This window comes from Solea senegalensis, linkage group LG10 (genome assembly GCF_019176455.1).
Source record: "Solea senegalensis isolate Sse05_10M linkage group LG10, IFAPA_SoseM_1, whole genome shotgun sequence".
In the NCBI taxonomy this organism is placed as follows: domain Eukaryota; kingdom Metazoa; phylum Chordata; class Actinopteri; order Pleuronectiformes; family Soleidae; genus Solea; species Solea senegalensis.
Window position 1 is genome coordinate 7,785,876 of NC_058030.1, and position 16,643 is coordinate 7,802,518.

The 16,643-nt window shown below is 38.6% G+C and overlaps 2 protein-coding genes across 2 annotated transcripts in view; both read right to left on the bottom strand.

Moving 5' to 3' along the window:
* Positions 1 to 811: 811 nt before the first annotated feature.
* On the bottom strand, positions 812 to 8,883 carry fezf1 (FEZ family zinc finger 1). Its single transcript, XM_044035260.1, has 4 exons — positions 7,479 to 8,883; positions 6,632 to 6,766; positions 5,430 to 5,562; positions 812 to 4,018 (listed from the first exon to the last, which is right to left on the bottom strand). The coding sequence occupies exons 1-4, from the start codon at positions 8,286 to 8,288 to the stop codon at positions 3,783 to 3,785; spliced, it is 1,314 nt and encodes a 437-aa protein (XP_043891195.1). The 5' UTR covers positions 8,289 to 8,883; the 3' UTR covers positions 812 to 3,782.
* A 3,709-nt stretch (positions 8,884 to 12,592) lies between these two features.
* The window catches only part of cadps2 (Ca++-dependent secretion activator 2), a 133,961-nt gene continuing 129,910 nt past the window's right edge, over positions 12,593 to 16,643 (bottom strand). Inside the window, exon 31 of the mRNA XM_044036339.1 lies at positions 12,593 to 15,813. Coding sequence (XP_043892274.1) covers positions 15,643 to 15,813 — 171 coding nt within the window. The 3' untranslated portion in view covers positions 12,593 to 15,642. The remainder of the gene's footprint in view (positions 15,814 to 16,643) is intronic.

Below are 16,643 nucleotides of genomic sequence, written 5' to 3' on the forward strand. Positions count from 1 at the left end.
GTAGTTTGTTTTTGTTTGCAGCGCACACCGTACGGGCGGCTTCAAGTACTGAACGAAGAGCATGTCACGTTTGGAGGGAAATTACAAAAACACACAGCGATTTATCGTGTTTTGTGTTTCACACGTGACAGCTGAAGGAGGCGTTTGAGAGTGTGAGCATGATGTGAATTTGACACCTGCTGCCACCTGTCAAGACCACGGTCCTGACCTTCACTTGAAGTCCCTCCACCAGTCAGCTCGGCCGCGTCGTGTCGTGATGACCAAAATAAGCCACCCCCACCACTCCCACACATAAAGGTGAAAATAGAAAGTAAGAGTTGACCAACACTTTCATTTTCTATGTCACATTTTATGTTCCCTGTAAAACAACAAAGAACATATTTTAAAGTTGTTAATATGACCAATTAATAGTGTATTGATTGGTCATATTAACAACTTTAAAATATGTACTTTGGGACTTACTTAATTTTCACCTTTATGTGTGTGAGTGGGGTGGTGGTCATGGTGGGGGTGGCTTAATTTGGTCATAAAAGGATGTTGTTCTGGTCTTTGTTTCCATCCTAAACTCTTTATTTTAAGTAGTAGAAGCTATTTTGCCACTTGACTGAAATTTTGGGGTGGAGGGAGGGTGCAGTGGAAAAGGGGAGACTATTAATGACGACTTTGTAAGTGACATCGTTCACAACTCAGATGTACATTTTAATTATTATTATTATTATTGCTTGATCAACTTTTAAATGTCTTAAGTGAAATGCCGTATTCTGATCCACACCAAAATACTTACTTGAAATAAAACTCCTGAGACCCACAATTTATTAATAAAAAGTTTTTTATTTCAATTTTTAATTCATTTGATAGTATGAACTCAGCCTTGGTTAATATTTACAGTGGAATACTTTAAAATGTGTTTGAAGACGTTTTCACACACATTTTTTTTTTTAGGTTCATCTACATCTGCAACAGGAGCAACACTCACACACACACGCACACAATGACAAGACATTTTTTGTTTTCATATACCATGTTTTCAGTTCAACGCTGCTCTTTTAAGTTATTACAGTCGTACACAATATAAAATAAATATCATAAACACTTCTTTTTACAATAATCCTGAGACTGAAAAGGAAAAAATAACTATGTTGTCTTTGCCAGTCAGGACCAGAGATGGATAGGTGAAGCTGGGTGAGTGCAGTGTTGGAGAAAAATTATTATTAAAATATAAGTATTGAGTGATTTCTTTAGCGTTTCTGTCATAATTTATGTCGTACAAATCATAAATGACACGACTGAACCGGGGAGGTTTGGAGCCTTGAAACACAGAACTATGAAGACATTTTCTGGGCATGTTTTTTTCTGGCCGAAGGAAGAAATAATTTGATTTTAGTTTTGGAGCTGGACACAGGTTTAACACTGTGGGAAACTGTGTGGCCTTGGTGGAGGTTTGAGCTCTTGATGAAGTCTCCTTATGGCAAAAACGCTAATCCTGGACCTTGAAGTGCGTGGTTACGCTAACACTGCACCACTGTTTTCACTGTTGGACATGAAAACTTTCAAACAAGGTCAGTGCAGAATCAACATGCGATTTTATTTTCCTGCTTTCCACGCTTGTTTGTTTTTTTTTTTTTATCAGACAAACAGCGGGGAACAGTGCGTTTGTTTGCGACTCTTTTCATTGGCAGGTTTGTCAACACGTTTGAATCTGGCAAGGACTAGTGTCGGCTGGGTGTCGTGTCTCTGACTGAGTCAGAATAAAAGACGGTGTGTGTGTGTTCATGGCGTTGAGGGAGCGTGTCAGCCAGTGCAACAGTGACGCTCACTGGTGTGTTTCTAATTGTTTTTTTTTGTTTTTTTGGTTGAAGGTCTTCGGCACAGAGAGAGAGAAGATACTGGCGTTGATTCTGTGTCAGGTTGACATGTTGTTTCATGGGTTTCTTAACAATTAGAAAACAGGACGTCACCAGACTTTTTCCTTTAAATGTTGGCACAAATTCCGCGCTGGACAATAAAAAACAGGTCAAACAGGAGTCAATGACTGACGTGTCCTTTCCCCCTCTGCTGCATCTCTGGTCTCAGAGTTCATCAACATCGTTTCCTGAGATGCAAATGATCACAACTAGCAACCACTGATGACTAATGACACAATAATTAGTCACCGATTTTAATATAATTGACTAAGAATCAGTGGACATTAGAGGGACAGTGCTCGTGTTTGTCCTCTGTCACATGTCCTCACTCTAACATATGCTGTGAGAGAGACGAAGACGAAGCATTGCAGCCATGTTATATTCGGTCAGCGTGCATACAGGCCAGCAATGAGGGTCAAAGGTCAGGGTGAGAGGGTTAGTTAGTCTTCAGGGCCTCAAGGGAATTAGAGAGAGTCCTTTCTCTTTTTCTTTTTTTTTTGCAGGGTTCAAGTACAAGAGGGCGGGATGATGAAGTCTTGGGTCAGCAGGCGTTTAGTGTCTCCAGGGTCCAGAACGAAGTTTCCTCGCGTGTTTCTTTTTAGGTCGTGTTTAGTACAGATCAGGGTCAAGGGTCAAATAAATCATATAATAAAAATGGTACAAAGAGTCAAAATACTTGTAAACCACCAAAAAATTGAGATATAAATATATAAATGTGACAAAATGTTTTCAAATCCTATTCAATTCAATTACACATATGATGCCCTTTTTGAATGAGAGCCTGACCATGGTTTCGGATAGTTCTCTTATTCTCACGCTACAAATCATTATCTGCTTGTTATATGAGTCATAGTTCATTTTAAATGGGACAATCACCTTATTTACAATTTATTAGCGACATGTTTTAGATCCTCTTCTGTGGCTCTGAAGCAGAATATATCTGCTTTAAAACATTTTCCAGTCTGTGTGGTGTTTAAAAGATGACGATTTACCACATACACAGCTGCTAATGAAACATCTGAAATCAATTACACTGTGTAATGTAAGTTTGTGTTCTTGATGTTGTTGTTGTCGATTCCCCGACTTTGAGCCAAGGTAGACTCATTTTTATGAAAACTATTAATATGAGGGAATAAAAACTGAACCAATTGGTATTTCTGATTAAATGGTTTGTCATGAATTTGGAATGCACTGCCTCAACAGATCTAAATTTAAGGACATTTTGTTCAGAAATCTGAAATAAAACAGCCATTAAGACTCCAAACAAAAATATCCTTAGAACCAGCAGCAAGGCTGTGATCTCAGCAACCTGAGTGGAAACTTGGTTTTGTTTAGAGAACTTTGCAGGTAAAAGAGGACATTATATTCTAATTTGAGGACATTTTGTCTGAAAAGACTAGAATTTCATGAAATCAAGGAATGGGACTCATAAGACTTAAGTGTTTTTTAAAAGATGCCGTGGCTGCACAGGAGAGATGCGAGGGGGTCAAATCAGAGCCAAGTCATCAAAGGAACAAATGACTCATGTCTGGGAACCAAAAATGTGATATTGAGCACACAAATAAGTATTTCCAATTGAAATATTTGAAATGTGAGGACTCTTTGTGTTTGAGGAATCTCATGGTTCGAGTAAGTGGCCCGAAGAAGTCATTTGAGAACATGGGTCAGTGATTTGAGGTCACCAATTATTGATTCGTAGAAACAAGTGGAGACATGGAAATGAGGTCACGTGTTACTAAAAACCCCACAGAACTTGTCTTGTGAGGACTTGAGTTTATTTCCTGACCTGATGGGAACGTCTTGATCTTTTTCTTTTCTTTTCTTTCTTTTGAGGTGCAGAGTCACTGTTCCGAGGGCCAGAGGTCAGCAGTGTGTGTCTCAGGTCTGGGGGGGCGACTGTGGACTGGACGGGTCGTGCAGCTTCCTGATGTGTTTCTTCAGGTCAAAGTTCCTGCAGAAGCCTTTGCCACAGGTCGGGCAGGTGAATGGTTTCTTGTCGTTGTGTGTGTGCATGTGGAAGGTGAGGTTGTACACCTGGTGGAAGGCCTTGCTGCAGATGGAGCACTTGAACTGCTTCTCCCCACTGTGCGTCAGCTTGTGGTTCTTGTAGTTGCCTGCACAAAAGCAGCACACGTTTCATCAAAAATCCAAGTCTGAAAATACTGGAACAAAAATACACTTTTGGTCGTTCAGTTAATATCAGTGAGGAAAGTGAGAAAAACCTTTAAAAACAAGTCATTTTTTTTGGCACAAATTAGGGCTGAAGCATTTTGACTAAAATTGCGATTTTTGGTATGATTTATAATAATAGAGAGAATGCTAATTTTTTGAAAAACACATTTAAAATGACTACTGTTGTGATGTTTTATTCTGTCTGTAGAATATGATGGGCAATATTTTGTCTAAAAATGGTATTGGTTGGCTTGAATAAATATTGCAGTAAGCTATATTGTGTTTTTCTGTAATTCGATTACTTGTTCAGCACAAATCCAATCTAATTAAAACATAATAGTCGAATAAATGTGATTATAACAAGTGTAAGTGCTTTTATAATAGTCATATGGGTCATGCACATTGACTGCAATAAAATGTCTGACAATTAACTCAACAAAGAAACATTTCACAGCTATTATGTGTGTTACAAATTCATATTAAATTGTACATAAATAACAAAAGTAAGTAGATAAATGTAGGTGATAACATCTTGAGTTCAGTTCTTTAAAATGCAGCTTTGATTGAAGAAGACATGATTTAGTGACTGAAGGATGAGAATGTGAGTCCAATTTAAAGATGAAAAAAAATATGTGTCGCTCCATCATTCATGCTCTTCATAACAGCAACATTTGTATTGACTTTATTAAGTGACTTAACATTCTACCAGCTGCACAATGGTTGCATACATCCATGAAGGAATAAATAAGCTGAAGTGCTGTATCTGTTTGCATTAGCTGTTTGTGCTTTTGTGCTTCTCCTGTAGCTGCCTGTGCTCCACCTTTCAAAAGACTGTGTCTGTAAAGTGAAGCAAGTTTTGCAGTTTGTGCATGTGTTTGTCACGACCCCAGTTTCTTCGTTTTCTTCATATATCACTGATGTGAAGCGCCGACAGACGCTGCTCACAGATAAATTAAAAACGTACACGATCTCGTCTGCCACCCTGATAAAGATCAGTTACTATCATGAAATATTGAAACGTGAAAATGAGAGTGAAATAAAATAAAGAGGAATTTATTTTATTATAATTATTATTATTATCATCATTTATTTATTTATACAATTCAGGCTTATGATACTTTGATGTGTTAATATTCAGGATATTAGTTAATGTAAGGACATTTTTGGTCGCTGACATAAAAACACAATTTGTACTTTGATATTCTTGATATTGACACTGATATTGGTGTGTGAGTGTTCATTTTCAGGTTATTGATATTGAGGCACATGAGGTCACTGTGGTGACATGTGTAGATCTGATGGAGCAGAGTTGTGGTGATTGTTTAATGAGTCTATGAGCAGAGTAGCACGCACCTTTCTGATGGAAACCTTTCCCACAGAACTCGCACACAAACGGTTTGTATCCCGCGTGGATGCGTGAGTGTGTGTTGAGGGTCGAGCTGCGGTTGAAGGCTTTTCCACACTGGTTACACTTGTGCGGTTTTTCCTGTAAAATAAAAATAAAGGAACAAAATCACATTAGAACACATTTAATAGAAATGTTGAAGAATATAAGACAAAAGATGAGGCTCATGACACAGATACAAACATATCTGATGAATGTTACTGTCTTTTTTTTTTACTCATTTTATTATTTTCAGAACATAAATATTTACAGAGGAATGTATGATGATGATTTCTAGAGCTGAAACAATTACTCGATTAATCGATTATTAATCAACGACTAAATGAATCGTCAGCTATTTTGATAATCAATTCATTGGTTTGAGTTTTTTTTCTCATTATTAAAAGAAGATTTCTGAAGATTTCTTAAATGTGAACATTTTCTGGTTTCTTTGCTCTCTGTAACAAAGAAATCATTAAAAACTGAATCATTTTGGTTTGTGGACAAAACAAGACATTGAAAACATCATCGTTGCCAGGTTTGAAAAACTCTTTTTCACATTTTCTGACATTTTATGGACCAAACGATTACTCAATTTATTTAGAAAATCAATTTTGAAAATATTCGTTAGTTGCAGCCCTAATGATTTCAATTTATTAGGAAAGTCAGACCCTAATCTGACTGTTTCTCTGAATATAGGATTATGTCTGTGTTTTATTTTATTGCAAAAATTAAGTAAAGAATAATAAATGATGTAACAAAAGCATACATTTAAAAGTTTTCAATATTTAAATATCATTCATTTTGTCATAAACATTGTCCTCCTCTCCATTAAAGTCACGGTAAGTGATGTGAATGTCAAAGTTATGGCCCCGCCCACAAACAAACAATAATAAAAATACATCATCAGTGTAATGACTGACAGTAACTGCATCTTCATTTTAAACATTGTCTGCTGTTGTTTTAGGAGCCACACATGAGAATATGGATCATATATTTTAATTAGAATCAATATTTAACACATCTGTATATTCATCAGTCATGTTGTTGTGAGGAAATGTGCCATGAATAAATAAATAAATAAATAGGTTTCTTCATCTGTATTGGGGAAAAGAACATGAAAACAGTAAACATCATAATTAAATATTGCATTACAATTAATTGATGTTACCTGAGTGTGGATGATTTTGTGTCGGCACAGTGTGCTCGCCTGTCTGAAGCCTTTGCCGCAAACTTTGCACACGAACGGCCGCGCGCCTGTGTGCACAGGCATGTGGCGGGTCAGGTTGTAGTGCGCGTTAAACACCTGAGCAGGAGGAGAGGAAAACACAATATTAATATGAATAATGATAATTATGACATTTAATTCCCTTTAATCGAAATCACATGAGAACTACGGGATTATTTTATTTATCAAAGAAAAGAGAAAGACAAAAAGAAAACGAAACCAAATAAAAAGGAAACTTAAATAATTTAATAATCCGATTCAGAGTTTAATTTCATTTTGATATTTAAAAACAAGCAGCTTGAATTATTCTATGATTCAGTGATTTTTGGTGATTTATTTATGTATTATTTGCTTAAAAGTTGAATCAAAACAAAAATAATCGAAGCTCCACATTCAGCCTTTCAGTCTGCTGTAGAAAATAAAATGTACATATATGATATATGATATATATATGATATATATATAATTACAAAATTACATATAATGTAATGTAATGTGTACATTTAATAATTGTAAAAAAATAAATTTCAAATCTGACCATTCGACCTCTTGTAAATGTGGAAGTGATATTTCTGAACTAATTTAATGTGTTAACGCAAGTGTAATTAGCTATGTAATAATCTCATTACGTTTCTCTTTTTTTTTCATTTACAATATAATCTGGATTTATTTTAAATCTGGATTTTTACATGCGTCAGCGAAAATGACGTAAACAAAAAGTTGTTTAAAAAAAATACAAACAAGAGTCTTGAATGTTGCTGCTGGTGTGGACTGAGTTTTGGGCACTGACCTTTCCGCAGACCTCGCAGGTGAAAACTTTTGGTTTGCTGCCCGGACACGAGCCGCTGAGTCTGGCCGCTGCTGCCGCCGAGTCTTTAAAGATTTTGTCGGTGAGAATCTGGTCTCGCTCCTTCATGTAGTGCTGGATCTGACTCTGTGACAGCTCCTTAAAGGCCTGCACGCCGGACACCGGGTACCGCTCCCCGGCCTGCTGCAGGCCCGGCTTGTTCTTCTCCGTCATGAAGGCTTTGTGCCGGGCGCTGAGCAGGTACGAGGCCATCGGGTGCAGATTGACGAGCCCGGCCGGCGGCGCACAGGCGCCGCTGTCCCCGCTGCAGTTCAGGTAACACACGGTGCCCATGGTGGGGAAGGAGGACTGGTTCACCACCCGGGGTCTGAAGAGTTTGTACTGCGGTTGTGTGTTGTGGTTGACAGCGGATTCATCCTGTTGATTCTTATAGTTCAACCCAAAGCCCAAAAAGTCAGCTGGAGCAGCGACAGGAGACGCGTCCAAGTGGCCCGCATCCAGCCCGGAAATGCTGAGCCTGTGGCCCGGATCATACCCGAGCGGCATCAGTGGAATCATACAGTGCAGCGAGGACGCACACACGTCAGGTTTCCCCGCGGGAGCGGACTGGAACCAGCTGGGGAGCGGTATTGACTTGGGTTCGGGCGTCCTGGCCATAATCCGGTCGATGGAGAAAGCGAGGGTCTTACTGCTGCTGCTGCCGGAGGTGAGCATGTCGGAGCCCGCGGGCTGACTCCCAGAAGCCGGGGGGGAGCTGAGGATCCCCGCTGGGCGGCGGAGAGGTCCGTCCATCACCTCCGCATCTACCGCGCCGCGACAATAACGACAAGAAGCTGCTGGTGGGGAAGGCGGAGGTTGGGGCTGCTCCTCACCGGCCCACAGGAAAAGACATCATCTGCCGGGAAAACCCCCTCCGAATCACGGGGCCCGTTCCCCCGCTTATTGATGACAATCAAGAACGGCCGCTGCTCGCTCGATAACGGCGTGCAGAGAGTCGAGACCTCGCGGATCGTTACGTCCAGAAAGGGGAGCGGAAAAGTAGATAATTTGTTAAATTCTCCTCCGTTGATTTTCTGCACTTGTCGCCGCTGGAAGAAGAGAAGGAGGAGGAGGAGGAGGAGGTTGTCCTTTACTTGGCAGGACTCCTGCTCAACTGGAAGGTATTTGGTAAATCCCAGGTCTCCTTGTGGCTTCGCGTGACATCATTTTTTTTTCTTTTTTTTTTTCTTCTTTCTTTGAATCGCAATACGCCAACCACGCAGCGGCCGCAGGGTCAGCAGCTGTCAGAGCTTCACATCAGATTTAGACTCACTCGTCTTTGCTTCGACAAACTCGCTTTTACGCACGGATCAGAGAAGACGCGGAGCTGTCATGTGGCTGAACTTGGTGCTCGAATAGAGACTGAGCAGAAGATGGACTTGAAGCCGCGGATCTCACTGCAGTCTGGGTGGGCTTGGCTTTTTGAGTCAACTTTGACTCATGCGATTTTTTTTTTAAATAACTTTTACGCACCAGATTTTCTTTGGATGACAAAACTCATCCGTGACAGGAAAGTCTGATCTAATCCGATATATCTGCTGAAGAACAGAACAGAACAGAACAGAAATAAACACACTTTTGTCTTTTTTTGGATGCAAACGAATCTTTTACGCACACAGACTGTTCCTCAGGATAATTCAGAGAGTTTTGCTGCAGTGACAGTTTGATGCTAATTGAGCAGAAATGGCCTTTTTCAAGTATTCGAACAAAACATGTGATGAAATGACAGAGAGCGACAAAAAAAACACAGAAAACACGGCGTGACATTTGATTGTGCTCTTAAACCTGGAGTAATCCATTTAAAATTGTACTTGTATTTTATTACGAATATTATTGACATTATTTGACAAATGTGTTAAATACCCAGAGAGAAAATCCATGAACTAAAATATGATTTTTTCCAAGCTCAGAATTTTCATCATTATTTTATTGTTTGTTTGTTTCTTTTTTTTTTTTTTGGAGAATATTACTTTGTGACGGAATGTTAGTAACTCAGTTACTCGTTTTGACATGTTATGAGGTCGCAGCGTGAAAACAAACAAAAACAATAAAAACCAGCACATCCTGTTTATTTTATTCTTTTTTTCATTGTCATGTAGTTGATTTTTAATATTAGGAAGAGATTATATATCACACACAAACAAATGAAGTTTTAACATAATGCAGAACAAATCAGTAATCCAGCAGCCTATATACCGGTATACAACAACAACAGTAATACTACTAATAATTAAAACAAGAATAATAACAATAATTACAATAATATTTGCTTTGAAGAGAAATTAAGTTAACAAAAAACAGCTCATAGGAAGATAATGAAGGATGTTAAAAATGATCAATCCTATTTGAAAGGCTGTAAAAATGAATTAGGATCGAAATTTATTTTGTTTATATTTATTGTAATTGATATTTTAAATTTAAAAAAAAGTTTTTTTTAAAAGTATGAACAGAAAATAATTTTCTGTACTGGCAGTATATTCGTAATTTTGCTGCATAAAGAACGGGTAAAAGATAAATGAGCTTAAGGTAGATATAAAAATAAATATGTTAACCAAAACAATGTTAACCAAAAACATTTGGTTAAATAATTGTTTTTCTTTTATTCATATTAAAATGGTTTTATATTTATTGACCTCACACAAAAACTGACTCTGCTTTTACATTATAATGAAGACAGTACCTGCTGTTTGTCTTTCACACTAAAGCTAAAAGTCAATTATCTTCAAAAAAAAGATAATAATACTATATTTCGTTTTCCTTTAGAACCTACATCATTAAAGAGAATTATATCATTATTTTTTTAGTAATATTTTTACTGACATTAAATAGATAAGTTGGCGAGAGTACATCTGAAGAGTAAAAAAAACGAGTAATGTTAATAAATGCAGACAAATGAATCTTAGGAGCCTATGAAACCACTTGAATACATACATGTTTGAGGAAAATAAAAGGACTTTTTGTGAGTGATTCATCTGTAAAATACTATCTATAAATTTAAGGACCTTTACTGATTATTAGCACTTTAATAAACAACACGTAAACCATGAATAAACACTACAGTATTTAGATATTTTTCACTTTTTCACTCAACATGTTCTCTGGGGCTCTTACCTGCTTTGCCCATTCCTATAGATGGAAACATTGTGTGTAATTTAAACAATAAATAATAAAAACATTTAAGCAAAATTCATCCATTAGGAAAACTGGATTAGATTTAATTAGAACGTCATAAATAATAGGATAACTTGTCCACTAACATAGCTTGTATTTATTTTTATATTTCTAGTATCCTCCACACGTCTTACAATTCAGACCAAGAGTATAATTCTTGAGGTGTTATGATGATGAAGGCTGATGAAGGCCGGTTCGGTGCTTTGTTCATCCCATAATATAATATGGTTGAAACCACAGACCTTATTTTTCAAAAGGTGTTTGCTTATCAAAACCTACTGGGATGTAAGAATATACTGAACAGCCACCAGGGGGCGAGACTGCTGGTTGCAAAAAAAGAGCTCACGTTTAATGGAAGTCCATGGGAAAACGAGGCTAAATTCTCACTTGATTTATTACATCATTAAACAGAACATGGTGCAAATCGATCAAAATGAGCGTTCAGATTCTTGTAGGTGACTTCACGACTGGTTCCCACGACTGTAACAACTATAGCGGGGCTTTCACAAAAGTAAGGAAGGAATTCTTCTTCATTTATTTAATAGAAGACATTTATACTTGTGGAGAGTACATTCAATTTCTGTATTCTCTGGTCAACTGGTCATCTTTATCCACACACACTCTTTTACACTGTTACAACTCCATCCCAAGCCTTTATGACCTTCAGCATTCCTTCAGTACATACAGAACTTACTCTGCCCCTTCAACCTGGAACACTTTACAACAGGATCTGAAGTTGTCTGCTTTGATTCCATCGAGTGACTTCAAATGACCTTTAAGGGTGGAAACTTGTTTCTGTTCTTAACATTTTAATCTGCTCCACTTTGCCTTTACTGTATTTCTGTCCCTAACTAATTGTTAGTTCTACTGTATGTTTGTCTGATCTGTTCCGCAGGTGCACCCATGGTAACTCCTTATATGGACATCCTGGGGGTGTGTGTTTATAGGTCACATATTCAGGCTTTAAAAAAATGTTTTTTTTCTTTCCGTATAGTTATGTGTTGCTGAGTCAAAGTTATGATTCATTTCATATCACATTTTTAGTGGTGATATAAAGTAGCAATAATTGTGCAGAAGTCAGAAAATAGACCTTTTTTCATTCTTTTTGTTAATAAAAACGAGCCAAGCAAACTTTGAACTGTGACATGTTTCCAAATTTTACAAATTAAGTCTGATTTCAAACATTTTGCTCAGTTGAGTTTATAGAGTTGGTGAAAATAATATTTTTTTCCCCCATCAGATTGTCTAGTTTGTGCTGAAATAAAGGATATAAGACACTCTGTATTGCACATTCTTATAGCCTCTGTGTATACTGTAGGTTTAAACATAATAATGGAAAAATCAGCCAGAATGCTCTGTGTTCTAAGGGTTAATGTAGATGCTGTGGGTTGTAAATAATAAAACAAAGATCCTTAATGTAAAAACAACAACATACAGGAGCATTATTTTGTAAATCGTCAATCGTTAAATCCAGACTTGACTGAATAAAACCCACAAAACGACTTCACAGGTGCTTTAAAAACACTTTTAATAATAATATAATAGGGACACTTGGAGAAGACACCTGAACAAAAACAGGTGCACAGTAAGACGATATAAATATACTTCTTCAAATAGAGCTTTGTCCTTTAGGTGTGAGCCTTTTAAACTGCACTAACACAAACTGGACCGGACGGCTAAAACAGGTGTCGATCTGACTCACGGACAGAACACAGCACACAGACAGCAGCCAGTGAGTTGGACGGCAGTCACGCATCGCTGTGTCCACTCAACACTGATCAGATTAAAAAGAAACAGCTCCACATTGTCCCAGGATGTTCCAGTTTAAACAAAAGGAAAAGTCCAGAGGTGATTAGCACATTTCAAAGACTTTGATCGATATGATGTACAGAGACAGTACGACCATACCACTCTACAGCTCAAATATAAATCTTCACGACAGTAAAATATCACAATGAACAGCTATGACAGCAGATCTACGACGACACGCGTCCCCGTCCCCCCGCCCACTTACACTTCCAGCATCTTTAGAGAACCTTCGTGTGGTGAAATCGACTCTTCTTCACAGAGCGTTCACCTGAAGGATTATGGTTATACATGTGTGTGTCTTTTACCACCTGAGACCACATGTCCTTGTTTAACAGTGGGGACATTTTTCAGCTACATAAGGCTGAGAGTAAGGAGCTACAGCAGTGCGGCGACACTTGCATCAGCTTTAGAATTTGTCTGCAGACTTCAGACACTCAAATGTTAAGCTAAGCACTGTCCTTTCTAACATAAACATAAAAACATAACAATAATAATAAAAATATAACTGGAAAATTCTTGATTCTGCTCATGTCAAAGCCATTTTATAATATCAATGCTTGACAAGTAGAATAAAGGGGTTGTGGCAAACACAGTATAGTATAATCATGGTAATTACAGTTTGGGTGTTGTTAGTGCATCATCAGTTACTGTAACATTGTACATAAAACATGAGTGGGTCAAACAGAGTTTAGAAACAAAAGCGATGACTTACAAGGAAACTATTCCTCAAATTGTTCCCATTTCTCATTTGCCGCTTCACCTTTGACCTTTTTTTCCTTTATGTGCATTCTGATATTTCATCATTCTTAATTTCATTATCAAACATTATCACCAGCTTTGCTACATTCACTTTGACCTCCCCGACATACAGTAGGTTTCTATAATTAACCGTTCGTTTAATGTGATTGTTTTTTTCTTAGAAGTTGAGAACTTGGTGGCAACAACTGTAACAGAAATAACGGACAAATCCATAGAGAGCCAACCTGTAATCTATTAAGGTTCTGAAAAGACCAGTCAATTAACCAGTCAGCGGAAAATAAACTGTATCCTCTCGTCCTTACTTTCTACAACATAACCTAAAATGGACAAAGAAAGCAATCCACAGAGGATGAATATATGAATTAAAGCTACTACTTTAAGATTAAAAAGTGCTAAAAAGGTTGCTGGCAGATGATTTTGAGGTGTTATAACAGTCAGTGTGTTAACATGCACGTTAAAAGTCTGATTTTAGTCAGACTAAGACAATAATTTGGTTTTCTTAATGTCATGTAAACACATTAGTCCGACTAAAATCGAGCGGGTCTTGGTCAGATTAACATCCCTGGATAATACGATTATAGTCTGATTACACCTGCATGTATACACTTAGTGGGATTGGAGGCGGACTTGGCGTTCTGAGCATGCACCAAAATTTCCTTCCCTGGTCTTTGACCCGGAAGTAGAAGGAGAAGATGACGACATACAAACAGCGGCGGCATCTTTCTTCGGACAACACAGCAACCACAAGAGCCATGCTCGATTCAACATGTACAGCAGGTACGAAACATACAGAACCACAGCACAATCCATCACACCGCTCGCTGTTTTTCTGTGACATAAAGGATACAGCGCCACCTACAGAGGCGGAGTCAGACCAATAAATCAATTTCTTCTCCGCATGTAAATTCGGACTCAGCACGTTGTCCGATTGCCTGTGTTAGTCAGACTAAGGCCTTAGCTCGATTAAACTGTGCAGGTAAATGCACTGACCGTCAAAAGCAATCGCTCGTCCAGAAAACACAAGGTGGCTGTGCTTAAATTCACTGAATGATTTACTGGAAATATGAATGTGGACAAGCTTTGATAAAGTCCGACAGAACTTTGCAATTCCAAGCCTTCTATCAAATAAAACCAAATCTCTTTGTTGGATTTCGCTGCTGTTGCTGTCAGGAATGTGGCAGCATGTGGGTGAGACGCTAAGGTTTTAGAGTCTTTTGAGCTTTTAACAATAAGGTACGCGTGAAAGAAAACAAAAAGGCGACTGCCTATACCAAAGGTGACAACACCTCGCTCTATCACTTTTTAAAGACGCCTTTTGTCAGCTTGACTAACTTTTCCCTCTGGCAGACATGTGCAGTAACAGTGTTTCTGGACAATGGAGCGTGTGATAAGTCACGACCTGAGCTCTCCTCTCCAACTTTTCTCATTATATGTTCAATATTCAAGTGGTTAAGGTGTTTGACACCAGAGAGCCAGAACTTACTAAATAAATTAACAGAACTAGGAAGGTAAAAAGTATTGCGAGACAGACTCGTGGACTGTTTTTGTGCGCCTGATGTTGCTGAATACAATTTTTGCTTATACACAATCTTTTATCAACACTGCAGATATTTCCTCTGTTCAGGTGAGCTATGTAACTGCTGGACTGTCTTATCACACATGTCTTCATCATGACCTAATGACAGCGGTCGTAAAGCTTTTATAAAACGTCCACTACGTTATCTACAAAGACTAACACCAGGCTAAAGTTAGGTTAGGGCTGTAATGATACTGTTAGATTAAGATTCAGTTCAATTCATGGTACAAATGAGAGAGTTAAGTAGACTTAAAGGTGCAGTACGCAGGATTGCTACAAAAAGACTTGAAAGTAGAGTCTGTTTTCAAGGATTTTAAATAGTTCTGGGAAAATGTGGCTCTTTGTTCTGAGCAGAAGTCGAATTCTCTCACAAAACAAAATGCTGACCTGCACCTTTAAGTACACTTAACTATACATCAGCGTAACTCGCCCTGCTGTGACTGTAACATATAACATGACTGTTTTTGGTGAACTGGAACAGAGTTGTGTGGACATTAACAACAAGGCTAACAAGCTCCAATAGGGCTGAGCTCACTGCACACATTCTAACTTTATAACTTAACCTGTTCTGCTGTTGGAAAAAAACAAATCACAGCCATTCTGTCCAGTAGCACCTACTTTAGATACACATTAGTCTGAAATAACATGTGTTGTCTGGGGTTTAGTCTTGGTAGGTTTGAATGAGACCTGTTTAGCGACGTGAAGGACACATGTAATTAAAAGTCATAGATGGTCCTAATCTGTTAGAGAAGATAACAATGGAGTAGAAACAGGGCGTGTGTGTGTGTAGATTTAGTCATCCTCCTCATCGCTGTCTCTCATGCTGATGCCCTGCAGGCCATCTCCCGCCTTGACGGCGGCTGTGGCTTCCTCCACTGTCAGACGGTTGTATACGGTCTCGTAGCTCTTGCTGTTCAACGTGCCATCCAGCACACCCTGCAGCCTGAAGTCACGGTAGGTCTTCTGATGAGGCGGGAGGGTGGAGGGAGAAGGGAGGGGAGGAGAAAAAAAACAGAGAACATCTTAGGAATGCAGTGAGCTGGAGGAGGCGGATGCTCTTCACCCGTCTGAAGGACGAATGCGGTAAGACTGGGGCGAAGGACAAACGGAGTCTTTTATGTGTCGGACTGGGAAGGCAGACTGATGCATCTGAGGGGTTTTTACCTTCAGTAAGAAACCATTATCTTTTCTTGTCATATTTCTTTCAAGTTAAACCTGTTAAACGTTTCTGTCCATTAGCAAACTATGAAAAGACAAAAGCTGTAAAAATATTTTTTCGCCATCTTCTCTTTGTCTTCCCACCTTTAAACACGGCGGCTGCTGCTGCTTTCAAGGAAACCAACCACCTTTGCATGGTTTGATTTGTCTTTATCATTTTGTTCTTTTCCTTTAGTGCCAGTTCTCATGGGTCACAAGTTAACCCTCGTGGCCTGGATTTATTTTGAATTTCTGCCCCTTTTTCCAAGATAACTTTCACTTCCATTAACGGGCAGTTATTCAACCGTTTAGGAATTACGGTACTGAGAAGCTAACGTCACAAACGTGTGATTGGGTGGTCGTTCCGCAGAAGTCCTGAGGGCTACCGTAATTACAAGTATGTGGACACAAAGCTCTATTTCTCTGTTTTCCGGTGTCCATCCATCCATCCTCTACCACTTTATCCTCCACATGAGGGTTGCGCGAGGGGCACTGTGCCAATCTCCATAGCCTTTAAACTTCTAGATACTGCAAATGGTCTAGGAGTTACGGCAATGAGAAGTACGCATGCAGAAGGGTTAAAGTGATCTTTTCTC